General features: G+C 51.6%; 7 protein-coding genes across 7 annotated transcripts; 3 read left to right on the forward strand and 4 right to left on the reverse strand.

The window, feature by feature from the left end:
* Nucleotides 1-34: 34 nt before the first annotated feature.
* ASPWEDRAFT_99648 (putative amino acid transporter) lies at nucleotides 35-2349 on the forward strand (the record flags this gene model as incomplete). The annotated part of the gene is made up of 2 exons (XM_040839678.1): nucleotides 35-2125; nucleotides 2185-2349. 2 exons carry the CDS (start codon nucleotides 35-37, stop codon nucleotides 2347-2349), a joined length of 2256 nt encoding a protein of 751 aa, XP_040694747.1.
* A 380-nt stretch (nucleotides 2350-2729) lies between these two features.
* On the reverse strand, nucleotides 2730-3911 carry ASPWEDRAFT_34550 (pyruvate transporter MPC1). Its single transcript, XM_040834029.1, has 4 exons — nucleotides 3780-3911; nucleotides 3520-3592; nucleotides 3230-3388; nucleotides 2730-3117 (listed from the first exon to the last, which is right to left on the reverse strand). Exons 1-4 carry the CDS (start codon nucleotides 3850-3852, stop codon nucleotides 3042-3044), a joined length of 381 nt encoding a protein of 126 aa, XP_040694748.1. The 5' UTR covers nucleotides 3853-3911; the 3' UTR covers nucleotides 2730-3041.
* A 259-nt stretch (nucleotides 3912-4170) lies between these two features.
* Nucleotides 4171-5464, reverse strand: ASPWEDRAFT_34552 (small nuclear ribonucleoprotein-associated protein). The gene is made up of 6 exons (XM_040834030.1): nucleotides 5281-5464; nucleotides 5202-5210; nucleotides 5066-5137; nucleotides 4576-4999; nucleotides 4466-4510; nucleotides 4171-4408 (listed from the first exon to the last, which is right to left on the reverse strand). The coding sequence occupies exons 1-6, from the start codon at nucleotides 5305-5307 to the stop codon at nucleotides 4326-4328; spliced, it is 660 nt and encodes a 219-aa protein (XP_040694749.1). The 5' UTR covers nucleotides 5308-5464; the 3' UTR covers nucleotides 4171-4325.
* A 261-nt stretch (nucleotides 5465-5725) lies between these two features.
* On the forward strand, nucleotides 5726-6417 carry ASPWEDRAFT_34555 (60S ribosomal protein uL5). Its single transcript, XM_040834031.1, has 3 exons — nucleotides 5726-5856; nucleotides 5955-6204; nucleotides 6261-6417. Exons 1-3 carry the CDS (start codon nucleotides 5739-5741, stop codon nucleotides 6385-6387), a joined length of 495 nt encoding a protein of 164 aa, XP_040694750.1. The 5' UTR covers nucleotides 5726-5738; the 3' UTR covers nucleotides 6388-6417.
* A 390-nt stretch (nucleotides 6418-6807) lies between these two features.
* On the reverse strand, nucleotides 6808-7346 carry ASPWEDRAFT_34556 (uncharacterized protein; the record flags this gene model as incomplete). Its single annotated transcript, XM_040834032.1, has 1 exon — nucleotides 6808-7346. A coding segment is annotated over exon 1 (242 nt), but the record flags the coding sequence as incomplete, so codon positions are not given.
* A 1252-nt stretch (nucleotides 7347-8598) lies between these two features.
* On the forward strand, nucleotides 8599-10391 carry ASPWEDRAFT_102513 (putative carboxylesterase; the record flags this gene model as incomplete). Its single annotated transcript, XM_040827485.1, has 4 exons — nucleotides 8599-8929; nucleotides 8981-9004; nucleotides 9059-9337; nucleotides 9397-10391. 4 exons carry the CDS (start codon nucleotides 8599-8601, stop codon nucleotides 10389-10391), a joined length of 1629 nt encoding a protein of 542 aa, XP_040694752.1.
* Nucleotides 10392-10707: 316 nt separating this feature from the next.
* Nucleotides 10708-14348, reverse strand: ASPWEDRAFT_99244 (pyruvate carboxylase; the record flags this gene model as incomplete). The annotated part of the gene is made up of 2 exons (XM_040839650.1): nucleotides 10708-10815; nucleotides 10872-14348. 2 exons carry the CDS (start codon nucleotides 14346-14348, stop codon nucleotides 10708-10710), a joined length of 3585 nt encoding a protein of 1194 aa, XP_040694753.1.
* Nucleotides 14349-15068: the final 720 nt, after the last annotated feature.

Below are 15068 nucleotides of genomic sequence, written 5' to 3' on the forward strand. Positions count from 1 at the left end.
GAATTGGATCGCGTTTTGCTCTAAGAAAACCGAAATGGCATCTCTCAAGCTGTCAGATAACGGCGAGGGTTCTTCTAGGGACCCTCGATCACCGCCGATCTCGACCTCCCCAGGACGTTCCGGATCTCCTGTTCCAGAGGGTGGGATTAGACAAGCCTCTATTGCGAGACTGGCTTCTCCAGTACCTTCTTTGCCGAATTCCTACTCGTCGAGGCAACTGCCAGTTCCAATCCAGACAGCCACGGGCACGGAACAAGACTTGAGGAAATCTGACAATCCATCCTCTCTTACGGGACCCGGGCAATCCATGATTGCATCTGCGCTTCAGGAAAACTTTGGTCGTTCACCCCCGAGATTTGGGACACCTCCGAGAATTGGGACTCCCCCAAGATCTACAGGGTCACCCGCTTTGCCGAACCTAGATAAGCCGGTCAGATCCAACTACGGTTCGTTTAATAACATCCAAGGAGGTGAAGGGTCAGAGTATTCTGCAGGTCCGTACGAGGATCCAGAAGTGGTGAAGAGACATTTGGTACAGCCTCAACACGCTGAAGAACCGGGTTTTTCGGCGGATGTTGGGACAGGCCAAGGCGATGACGAATTCTCCAGCTTGCAGCTCCAGGGAGGCGATATGACAAGGCAGGTTTACCGATGGGCAGAGGAAGCCGATGCTGAGGGTAACGGACGCAAACATCTCCGGAGCAAGAGTTTCAGTTTCAATAGGCCTGCGCCGCGGAACGAAACGATGGACATTAACTCGATCCGAGTGCCGGGAGGGTTCCGCAGAGACTACATACGCAGAGCAGCAGGTAGCCCTCATCCAGGAGCTGTCGAAAGTTATGGGGCGCATGAAGCTTCCGCTCAACCTCACCTTCCGACCAATAACTTCCTCGAGTTCTTGACCCTGTACGGCCACTTTGCGGGCGAAGAACTTGAGGAGGACGATGAAGCTTTGGGACCAGATGAATACTTTTCCTCTTGGGATGAATATGATGGAATAGAAAGGGAGCCTGGTGAAGACTCGGCCCTCCTTCGACCAGAGACCCCCGGCAGGAGAAGACGTAAGCCACGCGGTGGGACAGGGAACAACACAACTACCGGAGCAGCCCTCCTTCTGCTCAAGTCTTTTGTTGGCACCGGTGTTCTTTTCTTGCCGAGAGCATTCTTGAATGGTGGTATGCTTTTCAGTAGCTTGGTCCTTCTTGCTGTGTCGTCACTCAGTTATTATGCCTTTATTCTTCTGGTCAACTCTCGACTCAAGATTGAGGGTTCGTTTGGTGATATCGGTGGTGTACTTTACGGGAAACATATGCGCCGAATTATTCTCGGATCCATCGTGCTGAGCCAGCTGGGATTCGTGTCTGCGTATATCGTTTTTACTTCGCAGAATCTGCAGGCGTTTGTCCTGGCTGTCAGCAAGTGCAAATCATTCATTGATATCAAGATTATGGTATTGCTTCAGCTGGTCATTTTCCTGCCACTTTCCTTGATCCGCGACATTAGCAAGCTTGGGTTCACCGCGCTCATTGCAGATTTGTTTATCTTGTTGGGATTGATCTATATCTATTATTACGATATCGGCACTATCGTTGAGCAGGGCGGAATTTCGGATGTCAAACCCTTCAATCCATCCACCTGGACGCTCTTTATCGGAACCGCTATCTTCACATACGAGGGTGTTGGCTTGATCATTCCCATTCAAGAATCTATGAAGCAGCCAAGAAAATTCCCAGCTGTCCTTGCCGGTGTCATGGTAGTCGTTACGGCCATCTTTCTCTCCGCGGGTGCTCTTAGCTACGCGGCTTACGGATCTTCTACTAAAACCGTGGTCCTTCTTAATCTTCCCCAGGATGACAAGTTGGTGAACGCAGTGCAGTTCCTGTACTCCCTGGCGATTCTGCTGAGTACCCCATTGCAACTCTTCCCGGCCATTCGTATTACCGAAAATGAGCTTTTCACACGCAGTGGCAAGTATAACCCAGGTATCAAATGGAAGAAGAACTGCTTCCGATTCTTCCTCGTCCTGATCTGCGCTTTTGTTGGCTGGGGTGGTGCAGATGACCTTGACAAGTTTGTCTCGCTGGTCGGAAGTTTCGCGTGTGTGCCGCTTATTTATGTTTATCCGGTATGTTTATGAATTTATCCTTTCTTGAGAATTATCTCGCTAACTATTGACGATTACAGCCTCTTCTGCACCTCAAAGCCTGTGCAAAATCACGAAGGCAGAGAATCGCCGATATTGTACTTGCTTGCTTTGGAGTGATCTGCTGTCTCTACACCACCTCGTTAACAATCGCCAACTGGGTTGGTGGAGAGGTCGAAGCGACACCTGGATATTGTGATTCATGATTGGTATGATAACGATAGATGATGGATGGCTTGGATTTTCTTACGATCATTACTTGATGACTACGTTCCTTTTTTTTTTTTTTTTTTGTTTTTTTGCAATCCTTATCGACTGGGCGTTTCTGTCTAGATGTGAACTACAATGCATTATCCTAGCATGATGCTTGGAAGCGACTTGATTTCTCTTTTTTGTTCATTTCGGGTTTAGTTTGTTTTGTCTGCTCCTTGTTTTCGGGGTAGATTTCTGTTTATGTATAGTGTCTCCTAAGTAGGTAGATACGATATTCTGCGAGCATGCCCTGTACTCAATTCATACGTCGGTGTCTAAAACAGAATGAGGTCTAAAATGATTTGAAATTCAAAAAGTTTTCAGTCCATTCAATTCTCGAGCCTAGTAGTATTTACATGAAAAGCAAGTAGCTGCACGAAATGCCTTGACTGGAACACTCCAATTACCAAGATAGACATGTAAAAACCACCTAATAGGACTAACTCTCCATCCTCATAGGTACATAAATATCTCCTTTTACCGGGATACATGGCATTTGTCACTATGTACTGTTCGCATTCTTCTTCCATTTGGCCACTGTTTTTGTCTAGCGTCTACTACAGGCTGCGGTATGATAAATAAGATATATAAGAACAAGATCTTCAAGAAGCAAGTAACACACGGCGGATCCAAACGATCATATTGTTTATGCGCCGGCTTCGGTAGCTTCCTTGCCTTGCTGAGCGCCCTGTGCAGCGAGAGCGGCTTCACGGCCTCCCCAGCTGTAAAAAGTATTTGTCAGCCCCATGGTCACAATTAATACGGGGTATGAGGGAAGAGAAGAGTGTGTGGTCAGAATGACACTGCTTCTAAACAAGACTGGGTCCAACATACTTCCAGTAGTTGAGATATCTGTATCCTTGGGTGAGCTGGGCGGAGAAGTTGACCGCATGGCAGGCGAAGAGGAGGTAGTTTCTGGGCGAGACGGCGAGAGCGTAGCGCATGAAGGTTCCAGAGTAGATGGTCAGAGCACCAGTCATCTGTCCAGAGATGCTGTTTGAGAGATCGATGTGTTAGTTGAGTTCTGTCTGCATTGTGTTTCGATAACATTGAAACGAGGCAATCCTCCGTTATACATGGCCGCAGAAATAGAGGTAAGAGGTAAAGGAGAGGTAGCAACGTACATCTCAGGGTCCTTCTGAGTGTCCATCACAGCGGCAATGGGGATACCAAAGTTGGAGGCAGGGCCCCAGAAATCTGGAATTCAGGCAATCTGTCAGTTATCTGTCCTTTCTCAAAGTGACGGCCCTCAATATTCTTCTCTCGGGTTGAATTCCGCTTCTTGTCGACCTTCGTCTCATGTCGATATCTCCATCGCAGAGCCTCTTATCCGCGGCCGACTTCGGTGAAGAACATGAATAAGGAGCTTCGGGATTGCACGTACGTGTTGAGCAGACATAGTCCAGAACCTTGTTGGAACGGATCTTTGCGTTAATTGCCTTGATAGCAGCAGCCATTGTGGAAAGAGAGGAGATGCTTGGGAGGGATAAGAGAGGAGGTGCTCGGATGCTTTGAGAGGCCGTTTTGCTTCCCGTCACCGACGGCGGAATCGCGGAGTTGACCGGGGTGGTCACGTGAGCAGTCAACATCGACAAAACTACAATGGAAACAATCCCAGAAACAAAGACATATTATGATTTCAACTAGTAATAAAGGTGCTCGGGAAATATCTAGCATTACTTCTGCTGGTCTTAAAATGTGGTGATCGACCTTTGCTCTCTCGCTCGGGGACATGCCCTCACATCCGCACGCGCCGCAACGCCTTTTGCCTGGTAGATATCGGTGTGTTGTACCTATTCATTGGACGACCAACTGAATAGGGTTGGTTTCTAGTATTCCGTTCTTTCTTTTTTTCCAACTTGATAGCCGGCTGCGCTTTAATCCACGGTCGGAAAATCGTATGCAATCACGCTTCTTTCGATCATTCACTTCACCGTCCTCCGAATCCCGGCGGGGGGAATCCTCGTCCTTGGCCAGGGGGCTGGAATCCTGGTGGTGGCTGGAAAGCGCCCGCTGTAGCAATCGTAAATTAGCAAGTAGTGGGCAGAGTATGATAAACTAAATACTTACGAGGAGCACCTGCTGGCGCAAATCCTGGGGGCGGTCCAAAGCCAGCTGAATGAGTAAATTAGTCTTCGTCCTCATGATCAATCTTCAAATAACCCAAAGGCAGTACTTACGGGGTCCTCCGGGGGGTCCTCCACGTCCAGCAAATCCTGGTGGCGGAGCTCCGGGGAAACCACCTGGGGGGAAACCTCCGAAACCACCAGGCGGGGGAGGCGGTCCTCCAACACCGGCAGCAGGGCCACCAAGACCAACTGGAAGGCCTCGTCCAGCGGGCTTGCTAATACCAGGGCCTGCGGCAAGAGTGGCCGCGGCGGCGGCGGCACTGGGAACGCTTGTTCCGAGACGAGAGGAGGGGTCGGCGGGGGGAGGTCCATCAACGGAGCACGAAACGACGTTGGTACCACGCACGATGGCAAGTCCAAGAGTTCGCTTCTCCTCTGCCTCCACGAGAGGGGCGTTTCCGGGGCCAGCAGCGGGCTTGGATTTCCGCTTGACGCGACGGAACTCTTCTGTGTCTGCGAGAACGAGGTTCATGTGCTGAAGATCCCTAGTCAGTAACGATGAAACCGTAATCAGATAGTCCAATCAAGTATGAAGCAGTACCTTGTCAAAAGCAAGCATTTGTCCGGTCATCTGTCGGCCGTCATTGAGAGTCACTCTCATCCGGTAGTTGATCTGTATCGACGTTAGGCTTCAACGGGGAACTTCGAGTTGCCACAACACGGGAAATAAGGCTTACGAGGTTTTGCTATCGATCACAAGAAAGAATGTTAGCTATGAACCAGCAATGGAGACAATCCAGATGCAAATGATCTTACCATCTTGCCTTGCTTGTTGGCAGCCATATTGACTGAAAGCGCGCACGAATGCGACTTGGGTAAAACCAAAGAATAGTAGTGAGACGGTAGAAGAAAACAACCTCTACCAGAGCTTCACTTTGAGCCTGTCCGCTCGTCTGGATGAGAAATTAAGCTGTCAAGCTGTCTCTCTCGCTGTCTCCGCTCTATCTCTATCTCGCGCTGTCGTTCCCGACGCGGCTCTGCGATTAGCGCCAAGCGACCGCCAAGCCGCTAAGGGCTTTCGCTTCCCACTGCCAGCCCACACATTCACTTTTGCACACTTTCCGCATCTTCGAATCTTCCATCCATCGAGTCGACCAGATCACGCACCCATCACCATGGTATGTTGCCCCTGATCCCAGCAGGAAACCGGGAAAGGCATAAAAAATTCTAATTCTACGATGCAGTCGGACGGAAAGGACAAGAGCGCAAACCCCATGCGCGAGCTGCGCATCCAGAAGCTCGTGCTGAACATCAGTGTCGGCGAGTCTGGTGACAGACTTACCCGTGCGGCCAAGGTGCTTGAGCAGCTGAGTGGTCAGACTCCGGTCTACAGTAAGGACGCCCGAAATCGAAATCTCGTCTTCTGAAAATAGAGGCAACAATTTTTTATGCGACAAGTGACTGAGACGAAATTTTTTTGTGACTTATAGGCAAGGCCCGCTACACCGTCCGTACCTTCGGTATCCGTCGTAACGAAAAGATCGCTGTCCACGTTACCGTCCGTGGCCCCAAGGCTGAGGAGATCCTCGAGCGTGGCCTCAAGGTCAAGGAGTACGAATTGAGAAAGCGCAACTTCTCCGAAACCGGTAACTTCGGCTTCGGTATCAGCGAGCACATTGACTTGGGTATCAAGTACGACCCCGGTATCGGTATCTACGGCATGGACTTCTACTGCTGCATGTGAGTGCATCTTTCACACCGTTAGACTACGAATATGGGAAACTGACAAGGTATAGGACCCGCCCTGGTGAGCGTGTTGCCCGCCGTCGCCGCTGCAAGTCCTCGATCGGTGTCAACCACAAGATCAACGAGAACGAGACCATCAAGTGGTTCAAGAACCGCTTCGACGGTATCGTCCGGTAAACGCTTTTCTCGAGGAAAAGTGTTGGTGAGGAGGGGTTGCGTTTTATGATTTGAAAAAAAGGAACCACGAGAAGCGGGCGTTTTTTCCCAACTGTTCGCTCAGCGGTCTTCTACCACGGCAGAATGACTAGGCGTGATAGAGATCAAATACACAAATTTTCAATGCATCCACTTTTCACAATGAAGGCTTCACGAAGGGTGATGTTTACCGCATAACCATTGATGAAAAGTATCCATGATGCTGTCCATGCACCTCGGTGTGTGGACTTTGGCCTTTTGACTTGATTGTCTTTGTGGGGTTTTTAGACTGGACAATCATTTGGTTGTCTAGGTCTGACCCTAACTGTTGGGTCTATCTACGGGGTAGATATCGCCAGAGAGCAGCGATGGTATGTCTACAATACCATCTCGTAGTGCTGTGGCGAAGGTAAGAGTAGACATTTCGTAGTATTGTAGACATGCATCTTTCACGAAAACTGCCGCCATTTGGCCAATTACTGGCTCATCACCGATCATCCAGTGGATGAGATGTGGAGTAACATGCCTAAGGTTCTACAATCTTTCAAGTATCTTGACTATATAACATGGCAAGTACATTGAATTATTTGAACTATTAACAAAACCAATTTCGACACAATTGGATTCAACACATGACAATCTGACGCATTGTTCAACATCATGAATGTCACAGAAAATCAATTATTACCCTTAGTATATCCATCCCACCACTTGGAAAAGAACCCACCCCGCTGCATCTGGTCATTATAGCTCGCCCGCCTCTGCTCAGCATTTGGGTCGGTCGAGTTTCTTTTCTGGGTGTTCAAGTTGGAAAAGAGAGAGTTCGGGTTGGCACTCGATCTTCTCCTCTCTCCAACGCTGGGGGTGGTTGGAGTGCCTGCGTTGGCGTTGGCGTTGGCATTGGAGGAAGACGACGATGACATGTTGGACGTGGTGGAGGCCTAGAAAAACTACCTGTTAGCACGATTGATACTCAGGGTCTAAATGATTGTTTCTTGACGCATACACGTCTGTCAGCAGCGGCTCTTTCTGCCTCGGTTGGGGCAGAAGGTCGTCTTCCTGGCGTGATCTGGGGAGGTCCTCCTCTGACCCAGACGTTGTGATGCTCGTAGCGATCACCGAAGTTGCCGTGCCAATGACGGGGAGATTTGTCGTCCATAATTGTTGATTGACTGACTTACTCGGATGATTTTATCTGATGAGAGTGAGTATTTCCTACTATCTGAGCCGTGGTGGGATGGGTATAAGAGTCAGACAAGGGCACATGCCAAGTGAAGTCAAAGACGTCATAAATCTCGATGGTCCAAAGGTAACTTACTCTGCCTTGGATGGACAGTGACGGGTTTTCCGTCGAAAAAGATAATGTTTCTTAACTTGCTTTGATGGCGAGGGGATGGAAATATCAGCCTGTGGAAGTCTTGCCCCTCCAGGATTGGGGCTGGGATCCTATATAAGAGAGGGGTATCCCACAATGACGACGATTAACCAGTCTGTGCAACCACCGCATTCGATGCTTCACGATGGTCGATGGCAAATCGAATGATGGCTGGGGGAGCAAAAGCGGAGATGATCCATGGATGCTTAGCAAAAGGACTGCGTTTGTTGAGTGGCCGGTTGACGTCAGATGATGCGGAGATGCCAAAAACGAGAACAGAAGCCACGGATTGTTCGTATTCAGCATAGATCGAGTCGATTGAGTTTGCTTGTTGGTGGTGTTGTGATGGTGGAAATATGTGGAGGATCAGAATAGGAATGAAGCTATTCCCATTTGCGACTCTTCCATTGTCACGTTTCTTCCCTCTTTTCCATCTCTTATTCTACTCATCTTCACACTACATTGCTAATTTATCTCATTTCATCTCCTCTTCTTTCTATCTACCCATCTATCTATCTCTTTATCCTCGGACCGGCATCTACTTCTAGCCCCGATGCATCTTCCCCGCAACACTCATCGCCAGGCCATCTCAAATAACCAACAATCTTCTCCAATTCCGCCCTTTCCAAGAGATTTGCCGACACTATCGCTCCTCTGTCGGCTATCTCCCTATCTCCTCATCATCATGATAGACGACGGAGGTGTATATAAACACCGTCCTTGATTCCGCCCTCTCTTATCGCCTTCTATCCTTATCTCTTTTCACCTCACTTCTCATCTTGTCTTGTCTCTCTCTATCAACTACTCAATCTAGAATCATGGAAACATCTCAACATCCCCATATCCAATCTCTTGGCCAAAGAGGCTACATTCAAGGCACCACTATCGTCTCCAAATCCACCAATTCCCCTCTCTGTCACTACTTTGGTGGTCTCCGCTACGCCCTCCCCCCCGCACAACGATGGCGCAGAGCTCACCCCTTGCCGTCAAGTTATACATACGGAACCAAGGAACAGCCCGGTCGGCATGATGGGAAGGCCGGTGTCTGTCCTCAGCCTGGATTCCGAGGCCCTGCAGATGAGACCGGTTGGTCCGAGGATTGCTTCCAGTGTAATGTTTGGGTTCCTGTTGGGGAAGCTCCCAAAGAGGGTATGTTATCTTATATCTTATGGGGATTTGCTGGCTAATAGATTGTGCTAGAATGGCCGGTATTCGTCTTTCTCCGTATGTTTTGACCCCCCAGTTCGGTTATTTGTATTCATCTTACTGACGATTCAGATGGCGGTTGGCTGCAATTCGGCACCCCAAACAGCGTCTCCCTGTCGGCCTTGTTGAGTGAGACGGATTTCAAAGCCATCATTGTCCTACCAGCCTATCGTCTCAACGTCTTTGGCTTCCTCTACTCGTCTGAGCTTGAGCAAGACGCTGTCTCTGCTGGTGAGACTGTCGGTAACCATGGCTTCTGGGATCAACGACTGGCGCTGGAATGGACCAAGGAAAACATTCATCTCTTTGGCGGAAACGCAGCCAATATCACCATCTCGGGCTATTCAGCCGGTAAGCCACTACCCTATAAATTACAGTCTCACACATCCTTCTAACAAAATAAAATGCAGGCGCATACTCCGTCTTCCACCAGTTAGCCTACGACCTCCGACTCCCTAAGGATATATCTCTCGTCAAACAAGCCATCATCTGGTCCAACGGTCCCGCCGTGCAATCCAAAAGCCCCTCCGAAACCCAACTCCAATTCAACCAATTCCTCTCCGCCCTGAATATCCCCTTCTCCCTCCCTGCCTCGGAGAAAATAGCCCGTCTCCGCGCCCTCCCCGCCAAGGCCCTCCTCTCCGCGGCCTCCAGCATCGACATCCATCAATTCCGTCCCACCACTGACTCCGCCTTCATCCCCGCCTCCCTCTTCCAGTCCCTGGATAACGGCGACTTTGCCCGGCGCGTCGCCGAGCGCAACGTCCGCATCATGCTCGGCGAGTGCCGCGACGAACACTCCCTCTACGGAATCTGGTACCCCCCATCTAGCAACTCCCTCCCTGCCCTCCGTCAACGTCTCCTAGCAGACTACCCACGTCGTGTCGTTGACACCCTCATCAACCACTACTACCCAGCTGGCCAACTCCCCGCCGACTGCAAGAACTGGGACAGCGATGCCTTTGGCCGCATCTACGCCGACATGCAGGTCCACAAGATGCAGCGCGGACTCGTCCACGCCCTTGTCACGGGCGGTGCCGCACACTGTCTCTACCGGTATCGTATCGAGTACCGGCTGAAGTGCGCCGACCACGCCGTGCCCCCCGAATGGGGCGTCACGCACGTCACGGACCAGTATATGTGGTTCTGGGGTAATGGGGATGTTCTGGAAGCTGGGGAGAAGGATCTTGTAAAGCAGGCCTTTCTTGAATCTCTGGCCAGGTTCGTTCGGGGTGATGCGGAGATCAATTGGGGTACCGGTAGTTATCGGGAAGTGAGGACCCTCAAACCCGATGGTTCCGTGGAGATCTCCAACGACGCCTTGTGGGACGATGCGCTGCGGGTCTGGAAGGCGTTGCGGGAGGTTGGAGAACCGATGGAGGCTGTCAGTGCCGTTAAACTATGATCTATTAGTTAGATAGATGGATAGACTCTGATAGACAGTATACCATCATCAATAGAAACCGCAAAATTTTTATTCTAGAACAGTGGGAAAGAGTCATTGAAATAATAAATTCATTCATTCAGTTGGCCGATAAACCATACTTGAGGATAAGAAAAAAGGATATAAAACCACCAAAAACCAAACCAGCCCAAAAAAGGAAACGCTTTAATCTAAAACAAATCATTCACATCTTCGTTCCATTATGTCTGCATGTTGTTTCTTCCTATACAGCCAAGCGACTTTTCGTTTTGTGCGTTTTTGCCTTGTGTTTTCACATTTATGCCTTGCTGATCTTGCAGATGAGGTCCTGGCTGTCAACGGAGTCGCCCTCCTTGACAAGCAGGCTGGAGACCTTTCCGCTGTGGGGTGCGGAGATAACCATTTCCTAAGAGTGGCCATTAGTATAAAGATCAATTGGAGGAATAAAAGATAATAACTTACCATCTTCATGGCGCTCAGAACGGCAACAGGGTCACCCTTCTTCACCTCCGAGCCGTCGTGGACACGGACCTCGACAACAACACCGCTCATGGGGGCACCGACCTGGCTGCTGTCACCAACCTCGGCCTTGGGGCGAGAGGTGTTCTCAACAGAGGCCTTGTTGTCGTCGACACTGACCTGTCGGACTTCACCGTTGACCTCGTAGAAGACCTCACGCTGGCCGGTCTGCTCGGAGAGAGGACCGATGGCGAGCAACTTGAGGATCAGCACCTTACCCTTCTCGAGCTCGACGTGGAACTCCTCGCCAATCTCGGGCTTAGCCAAGAAGAAGCGAGTGGGCAGTACGGACAAGTCACCGAACTTCTGGACGAACTTGCGGTAGTCCTCAAAGACCTTGGGGTACATGGCGTACGAAGCAACATCGCACTCGGTGGCAGCACCGAACTTCTCGCGAATGTCGTTCTTGATCTTAGCCAGGTCAAGAGGCTCGAGGTAGAGACCGGGGCGCTTGTCGAGCTTGCGGCGGTTACGCAGAGCGTTGGAGCGCAGGGGCTCGGGGAATCCACCAAACGGCTGGCCCATGAGACCCTCGAGGAACTCCAGCACGGATCCCGGGAAGTCGAGCTCGGCAGCACGCTCAATGACTTGCTCAGCGTTCAGCTTGTTGGAAACCATGAACTGAGCCAAGTCACCAACAACCTTGGAAGTCGGGGTGACCTTGACAATGTCGCCAAGCAGGTCATTGGCAGACTCGTAGGCCTTCTTGGTCTCAGCCCACTGCTGACCCAGACCGAGCTGACTGGCCTGGAAGATGAGGTTGGTCAACTGACCACCGGGGATTTCGTGCTCGTAGACTTCAGGGTCGGGACCGGTCAGACCGGCCTCGAAGGGCGAGTACAGCAAGCGCAGCTGAGCCCAGTAGGTGTCGATAGCACGGACCTGGGCGAGGTCGAGCTTGGGGTCCTGCTCGGTGCCCTGGAGCGAGGCCAGGATGGCACCAACGCTGGGCTGAGAGGTCATACCAGACAGACTGTCGGTGGCGGCATCGACGGCATCAGCGCCAGCCTGGGCACAGGCAATCATGGAGGCCACACCAGTACCGGCGGAGTCGTGGGTGTGGACGTGGATGGGGAGGTCGGGGTAACGCTCACGGATGCTACCGATCAGCAGACGGGCAGCCTGGGGCTTGAGCACACCGGCCATATCCTTGATACCGAGCACGTGGGTACCGAGCGAAACGATCTTGTCGACAAGAGCCAAGTAGTACTCAAGGTTGTACTTCTTGTTGGGGTTCAACATGTCACCACTGTAGCAGACGGTGGCTTCGACAACACCACCGGCGGCGTGGACGGCCTTGATACCGACCTCGAGCTGGTCGACGTCGTTGAGGGCATCGAAGACACGGAAGATGTCAACACCGTACTTCTTAGCCTGCTTACAGAAGTGGTAGATGGCGTTGTCGGGGAGAGAAGAGTAGGCCACACCGTTGGCACCACGGAGCAGCATCTGGAAGGGGATGTTGGGGACGGCCTTGCGGAACTTGCGGAGACGGTCCCAAGGATCCTCGTAGAGGAAACGCATGGCCACATCGAAGGTGGCACCGCCCCAGCACTCCAAACTGTAGGCGTTGGAGAAAGCGTGGCTGGTCTCGTGGGCAATGTTCAGCATGTCAATGGTACGCACACGAGTCGCCAGCAACGACTGGTGAGCATCACGCCAGGTGGTGTCCATGATCAAGCAGCCCTTGTTGGCACGCACAGCCTTGGCGAAGGCAGCGGGACCCTCACGGTCGAGAACCTGCTTCCAACCCTGCTGGCAGGGAACGGAGACGTCAATGGGCTTGCCAGAGGCATCCTTCAGCTCGGGCTTGATGATCTCGCCCTTGAACTTGGGCTCTCCGATCTGACCCTTGATGCTGCTACCGTTGACAGCGACATCACCGAGGTAGGCCAGCAGCTTCTGGGCACGGTTCTGGCTGCCAACGAGAGCAAACAGCTCAGGAGTGTCATCAATGAAGGTAGTCCAGCAAGTGCCGTCAATGAAGGTGGGGTGACTCAGCAACGAGGCCAAGAAAGGAATGTTGGTCTTGACACCACGGATACGGAACTCAACCAGGGCACGCAGCATCTTACGGCGGGAAATCTCGTAGGTAGAGCCACGGCAAGTACACTTGACCAACATGGAGTCGTAGTGCGGGGTGATGATAGCACCGGCGAAACCATTGCCACCATCGAGACGGACACCGTTACCACCGGCGGAACGGTAGACCTCGATCTTACCGGTGTCGGGGGAGAAGCCCTTGGAGGGATCCTCGGTGGTGATACGGCACTGAATGGCAAAGCCACGAGTGGAGATGCGGTCCTGGGTCAGACCCAGCTGCTCGAGGGTAGCACCAGCGGCAATCTGGATCTGGGCAGCAACGATATCGATACCAGTAATCTCCTCAGTGATGGTGTGCTCGACTTGGATACGGGGGTTGATCTCGATGAAGTAGTGACGGTTCTGCTGGTCAACCAAGAACTCGGCGGTACCGGCGTTGCGGTAGTTGACGGACTTGGCCAGCTTGACGGCATCCGCGAGGATGCTGTCCCGCACGTCAACAGGCAGGTCCTTGGCGGGGGCGATCTCGACGACCTTCTGGTGACGACGCTGGACGGAGCAGTCACGCTCAAAGAGGTGGACGACATTGCCCTGGTTGTCACCGAGGAGCTGGACTTCAATGTGCTTGGGCTTGTCGAGGAAACGCTCAACAAAGACAGTACCGTTGCCGAAGGCAGTGCGGGCCTCCGAGGTGGCACGCTCGAAAGAGTCCCGCAGCTCGGCCTGGTCGCGGACGACACGCATACCACGGCCACCACCACCGAAGGCGGCCTTGATAATGATGGGGAAGCCATAGGTGTCAGTGAAGCTCTTGACCTCCTCGTACTTCTCGACGGGGCCCGGGGTACCGGGAACGACGGGCACGTTGCACTTGATGGCCAGCTGACGGGCGGAGACCTTGTCGCCGAGGCTATCGATAGTGTCAGCGGTGGGGCCGACGAAGACCATACCGGCCTTCTCGACTTTGCGTGCAAACTCGGCGTTCTCTGAGAGGAAACCATAACCAGGGTGAATGAGATGAACGCCGTGCTCCTGGGCAATCTTGACAATCTCATCGATAGCCAGGTAGGCACCGACGGGGGTATATTGGCCACGACGGCCGATCATATAGGCTTCATCGGCCTTTTGACGGTGCATACCCAGACGATCTTCATGAGAGTAGATGGCAACAGTCTGGAGGGAGAGTTCGTGGGCAGTACGGAAGATACGAATGGGGATTTCACCACGGTTGGCGACGAGGATCTTTTGGAATTGCATAATGGTAGAGTTGGCCCGCAACCGGTGGTGGACGGAGTGCTGGTGGTGTTCATGGTGATCCTCATGCATCTCCAACTCGACATCGTCGATGGCCTCCTCGACTGAGCGGGGGGCAGCCATTGTGAAAGATAGGATATGGGAGGAAGAAAGAAAAAGAGATGGAGATAGAGAGGTAGAGATAAGGAGATAGAAGTCGAGGTGGGGAGTGAGGGGAAGGAAGATTTATAGTTTGACAGATAAGAGGCTGGAAGGATGGAAGAAGAATGGAAAAAGAGAAGAAAAAGGTTTATAGGCAACCCCGGGACAGATTCAATCGAACAAGAGACCGAATGAGTCACTGATCAAGAGAAGGGAAGCAAAAGGAGGAAGAGAAGCCAGAAGCAGGCTGGTTCACGGCGGAAACGCGGGGCAAGCAGGAGGAAGAAAAAGAACCGGTTTCGGCACGGAGAAGAAGCCGCGGGAAAGGGGGTGTAGACGGGGAATTGAAGAAGAGGAGAAGGAGAAGAAATGGAGAGAAGATTGAGAGAAGAAAAGAAGAGATGAAGACGAGAGCTGAAGAGGAGGAGAGAGGATGAAGATAAAAGAAGTACCTAGGAGGGGGATGTAACAATACGGGTACTGGTAATACGGTACGATACGGCAGACTGTTCACCGGTACACCGGGGTGGGATGGAGAATATTTCTTTTCTTTTCTTTTCTTTTTTTTTTTTTTTCCTTTCTGCCTTGATGTTTAATATGATGTTTAATGGATTGGATAAAAGCAAGAGTCATAAAAAGAAAGCAGGTGGTTACTGGTGCTGCTGTGATTTGCCGATCGCCCAGAATGGGTCCGATGGCTGG

Source organism: Aspergillus wentii (assembly GCF_001890725.1).
Source record: "Aspergillus wentii DTO 134E9 unplaced genomic scaffold ASPWEscaffold_1, whole genome shotgun sequence".
Lineage (NCBI taxonomy): Eukaryota > Fungi > Ascomycota > Eurotiomycetes > Eurotiales > Aspergillaceae > Aspergillus > Aspergillus wentii.

Bases quoted from the DNA above. Each gene is read 5' to 3' on its own strand.
- ASPWEDRAFT_34550 (XM_040834029.1), bottom strand. From the start codon at position 3,852: ATGGCTGCTGCTATCAAGGCAATTAACGCAAAGATCCGTTCCAACAAG. The intron at 3,389-3,519 runs GTACGTTGCTAC...TCTCTCAAACAG, and splicing joins ACTCAGAAGGACCCTGAGAT to CATCTCTGGACAGATGACTG. The intron at 3,118-3,229 runs GTATGTTGGACC...TACTTTTTACAG, and splicing joins AGATATCTCAACTACTGGAA to CTGGGGAGGCCGTGAAGCCG.
- ASPWEDRAFT_34552 (XM_040834030.1), bottom strand. From the start codon at position 5,307: ATGGCTGCCAACAAGCAAGGCAAGATG. The intron at 5,000-5,065 runs GTACTGCTTCAT...AGGGATCTTCAG, and splicing joins AAATGCTTGCTTTTGACAAG to CACATGAACCTCGTTCTCGC. The intron at 4,511-4,575 runs GTAAGTACTGCC...TTACTCATTCAG, and splicing joins AGGACCCCCCGGAGGACCCC to CTGGCTTTGGACCGCCCCCA.
- ASPWEDRAFT_34555 (XM_040834031.1), top strand. From the start codon at position 5,739: ATGCGCGAGCTGCGCATCCAGAAGCTCGTGCTGAACATCAGTGTCGGC. The intron at 5,857-5,954 runs GTAAGGACGCCC...TGTGACTTATAG, and splicing joins TGGTCAGACTCCGGTCTACA to GCAAGGCCCGCTACACCGTC. The intron at 6,205-6,260 runs GTGAGTGCATCT...GACAAGGTATAG, and splicing joins ATGGACTTCTACTGCTGCAT to GACCCGCCCTGGTGAGCGTG.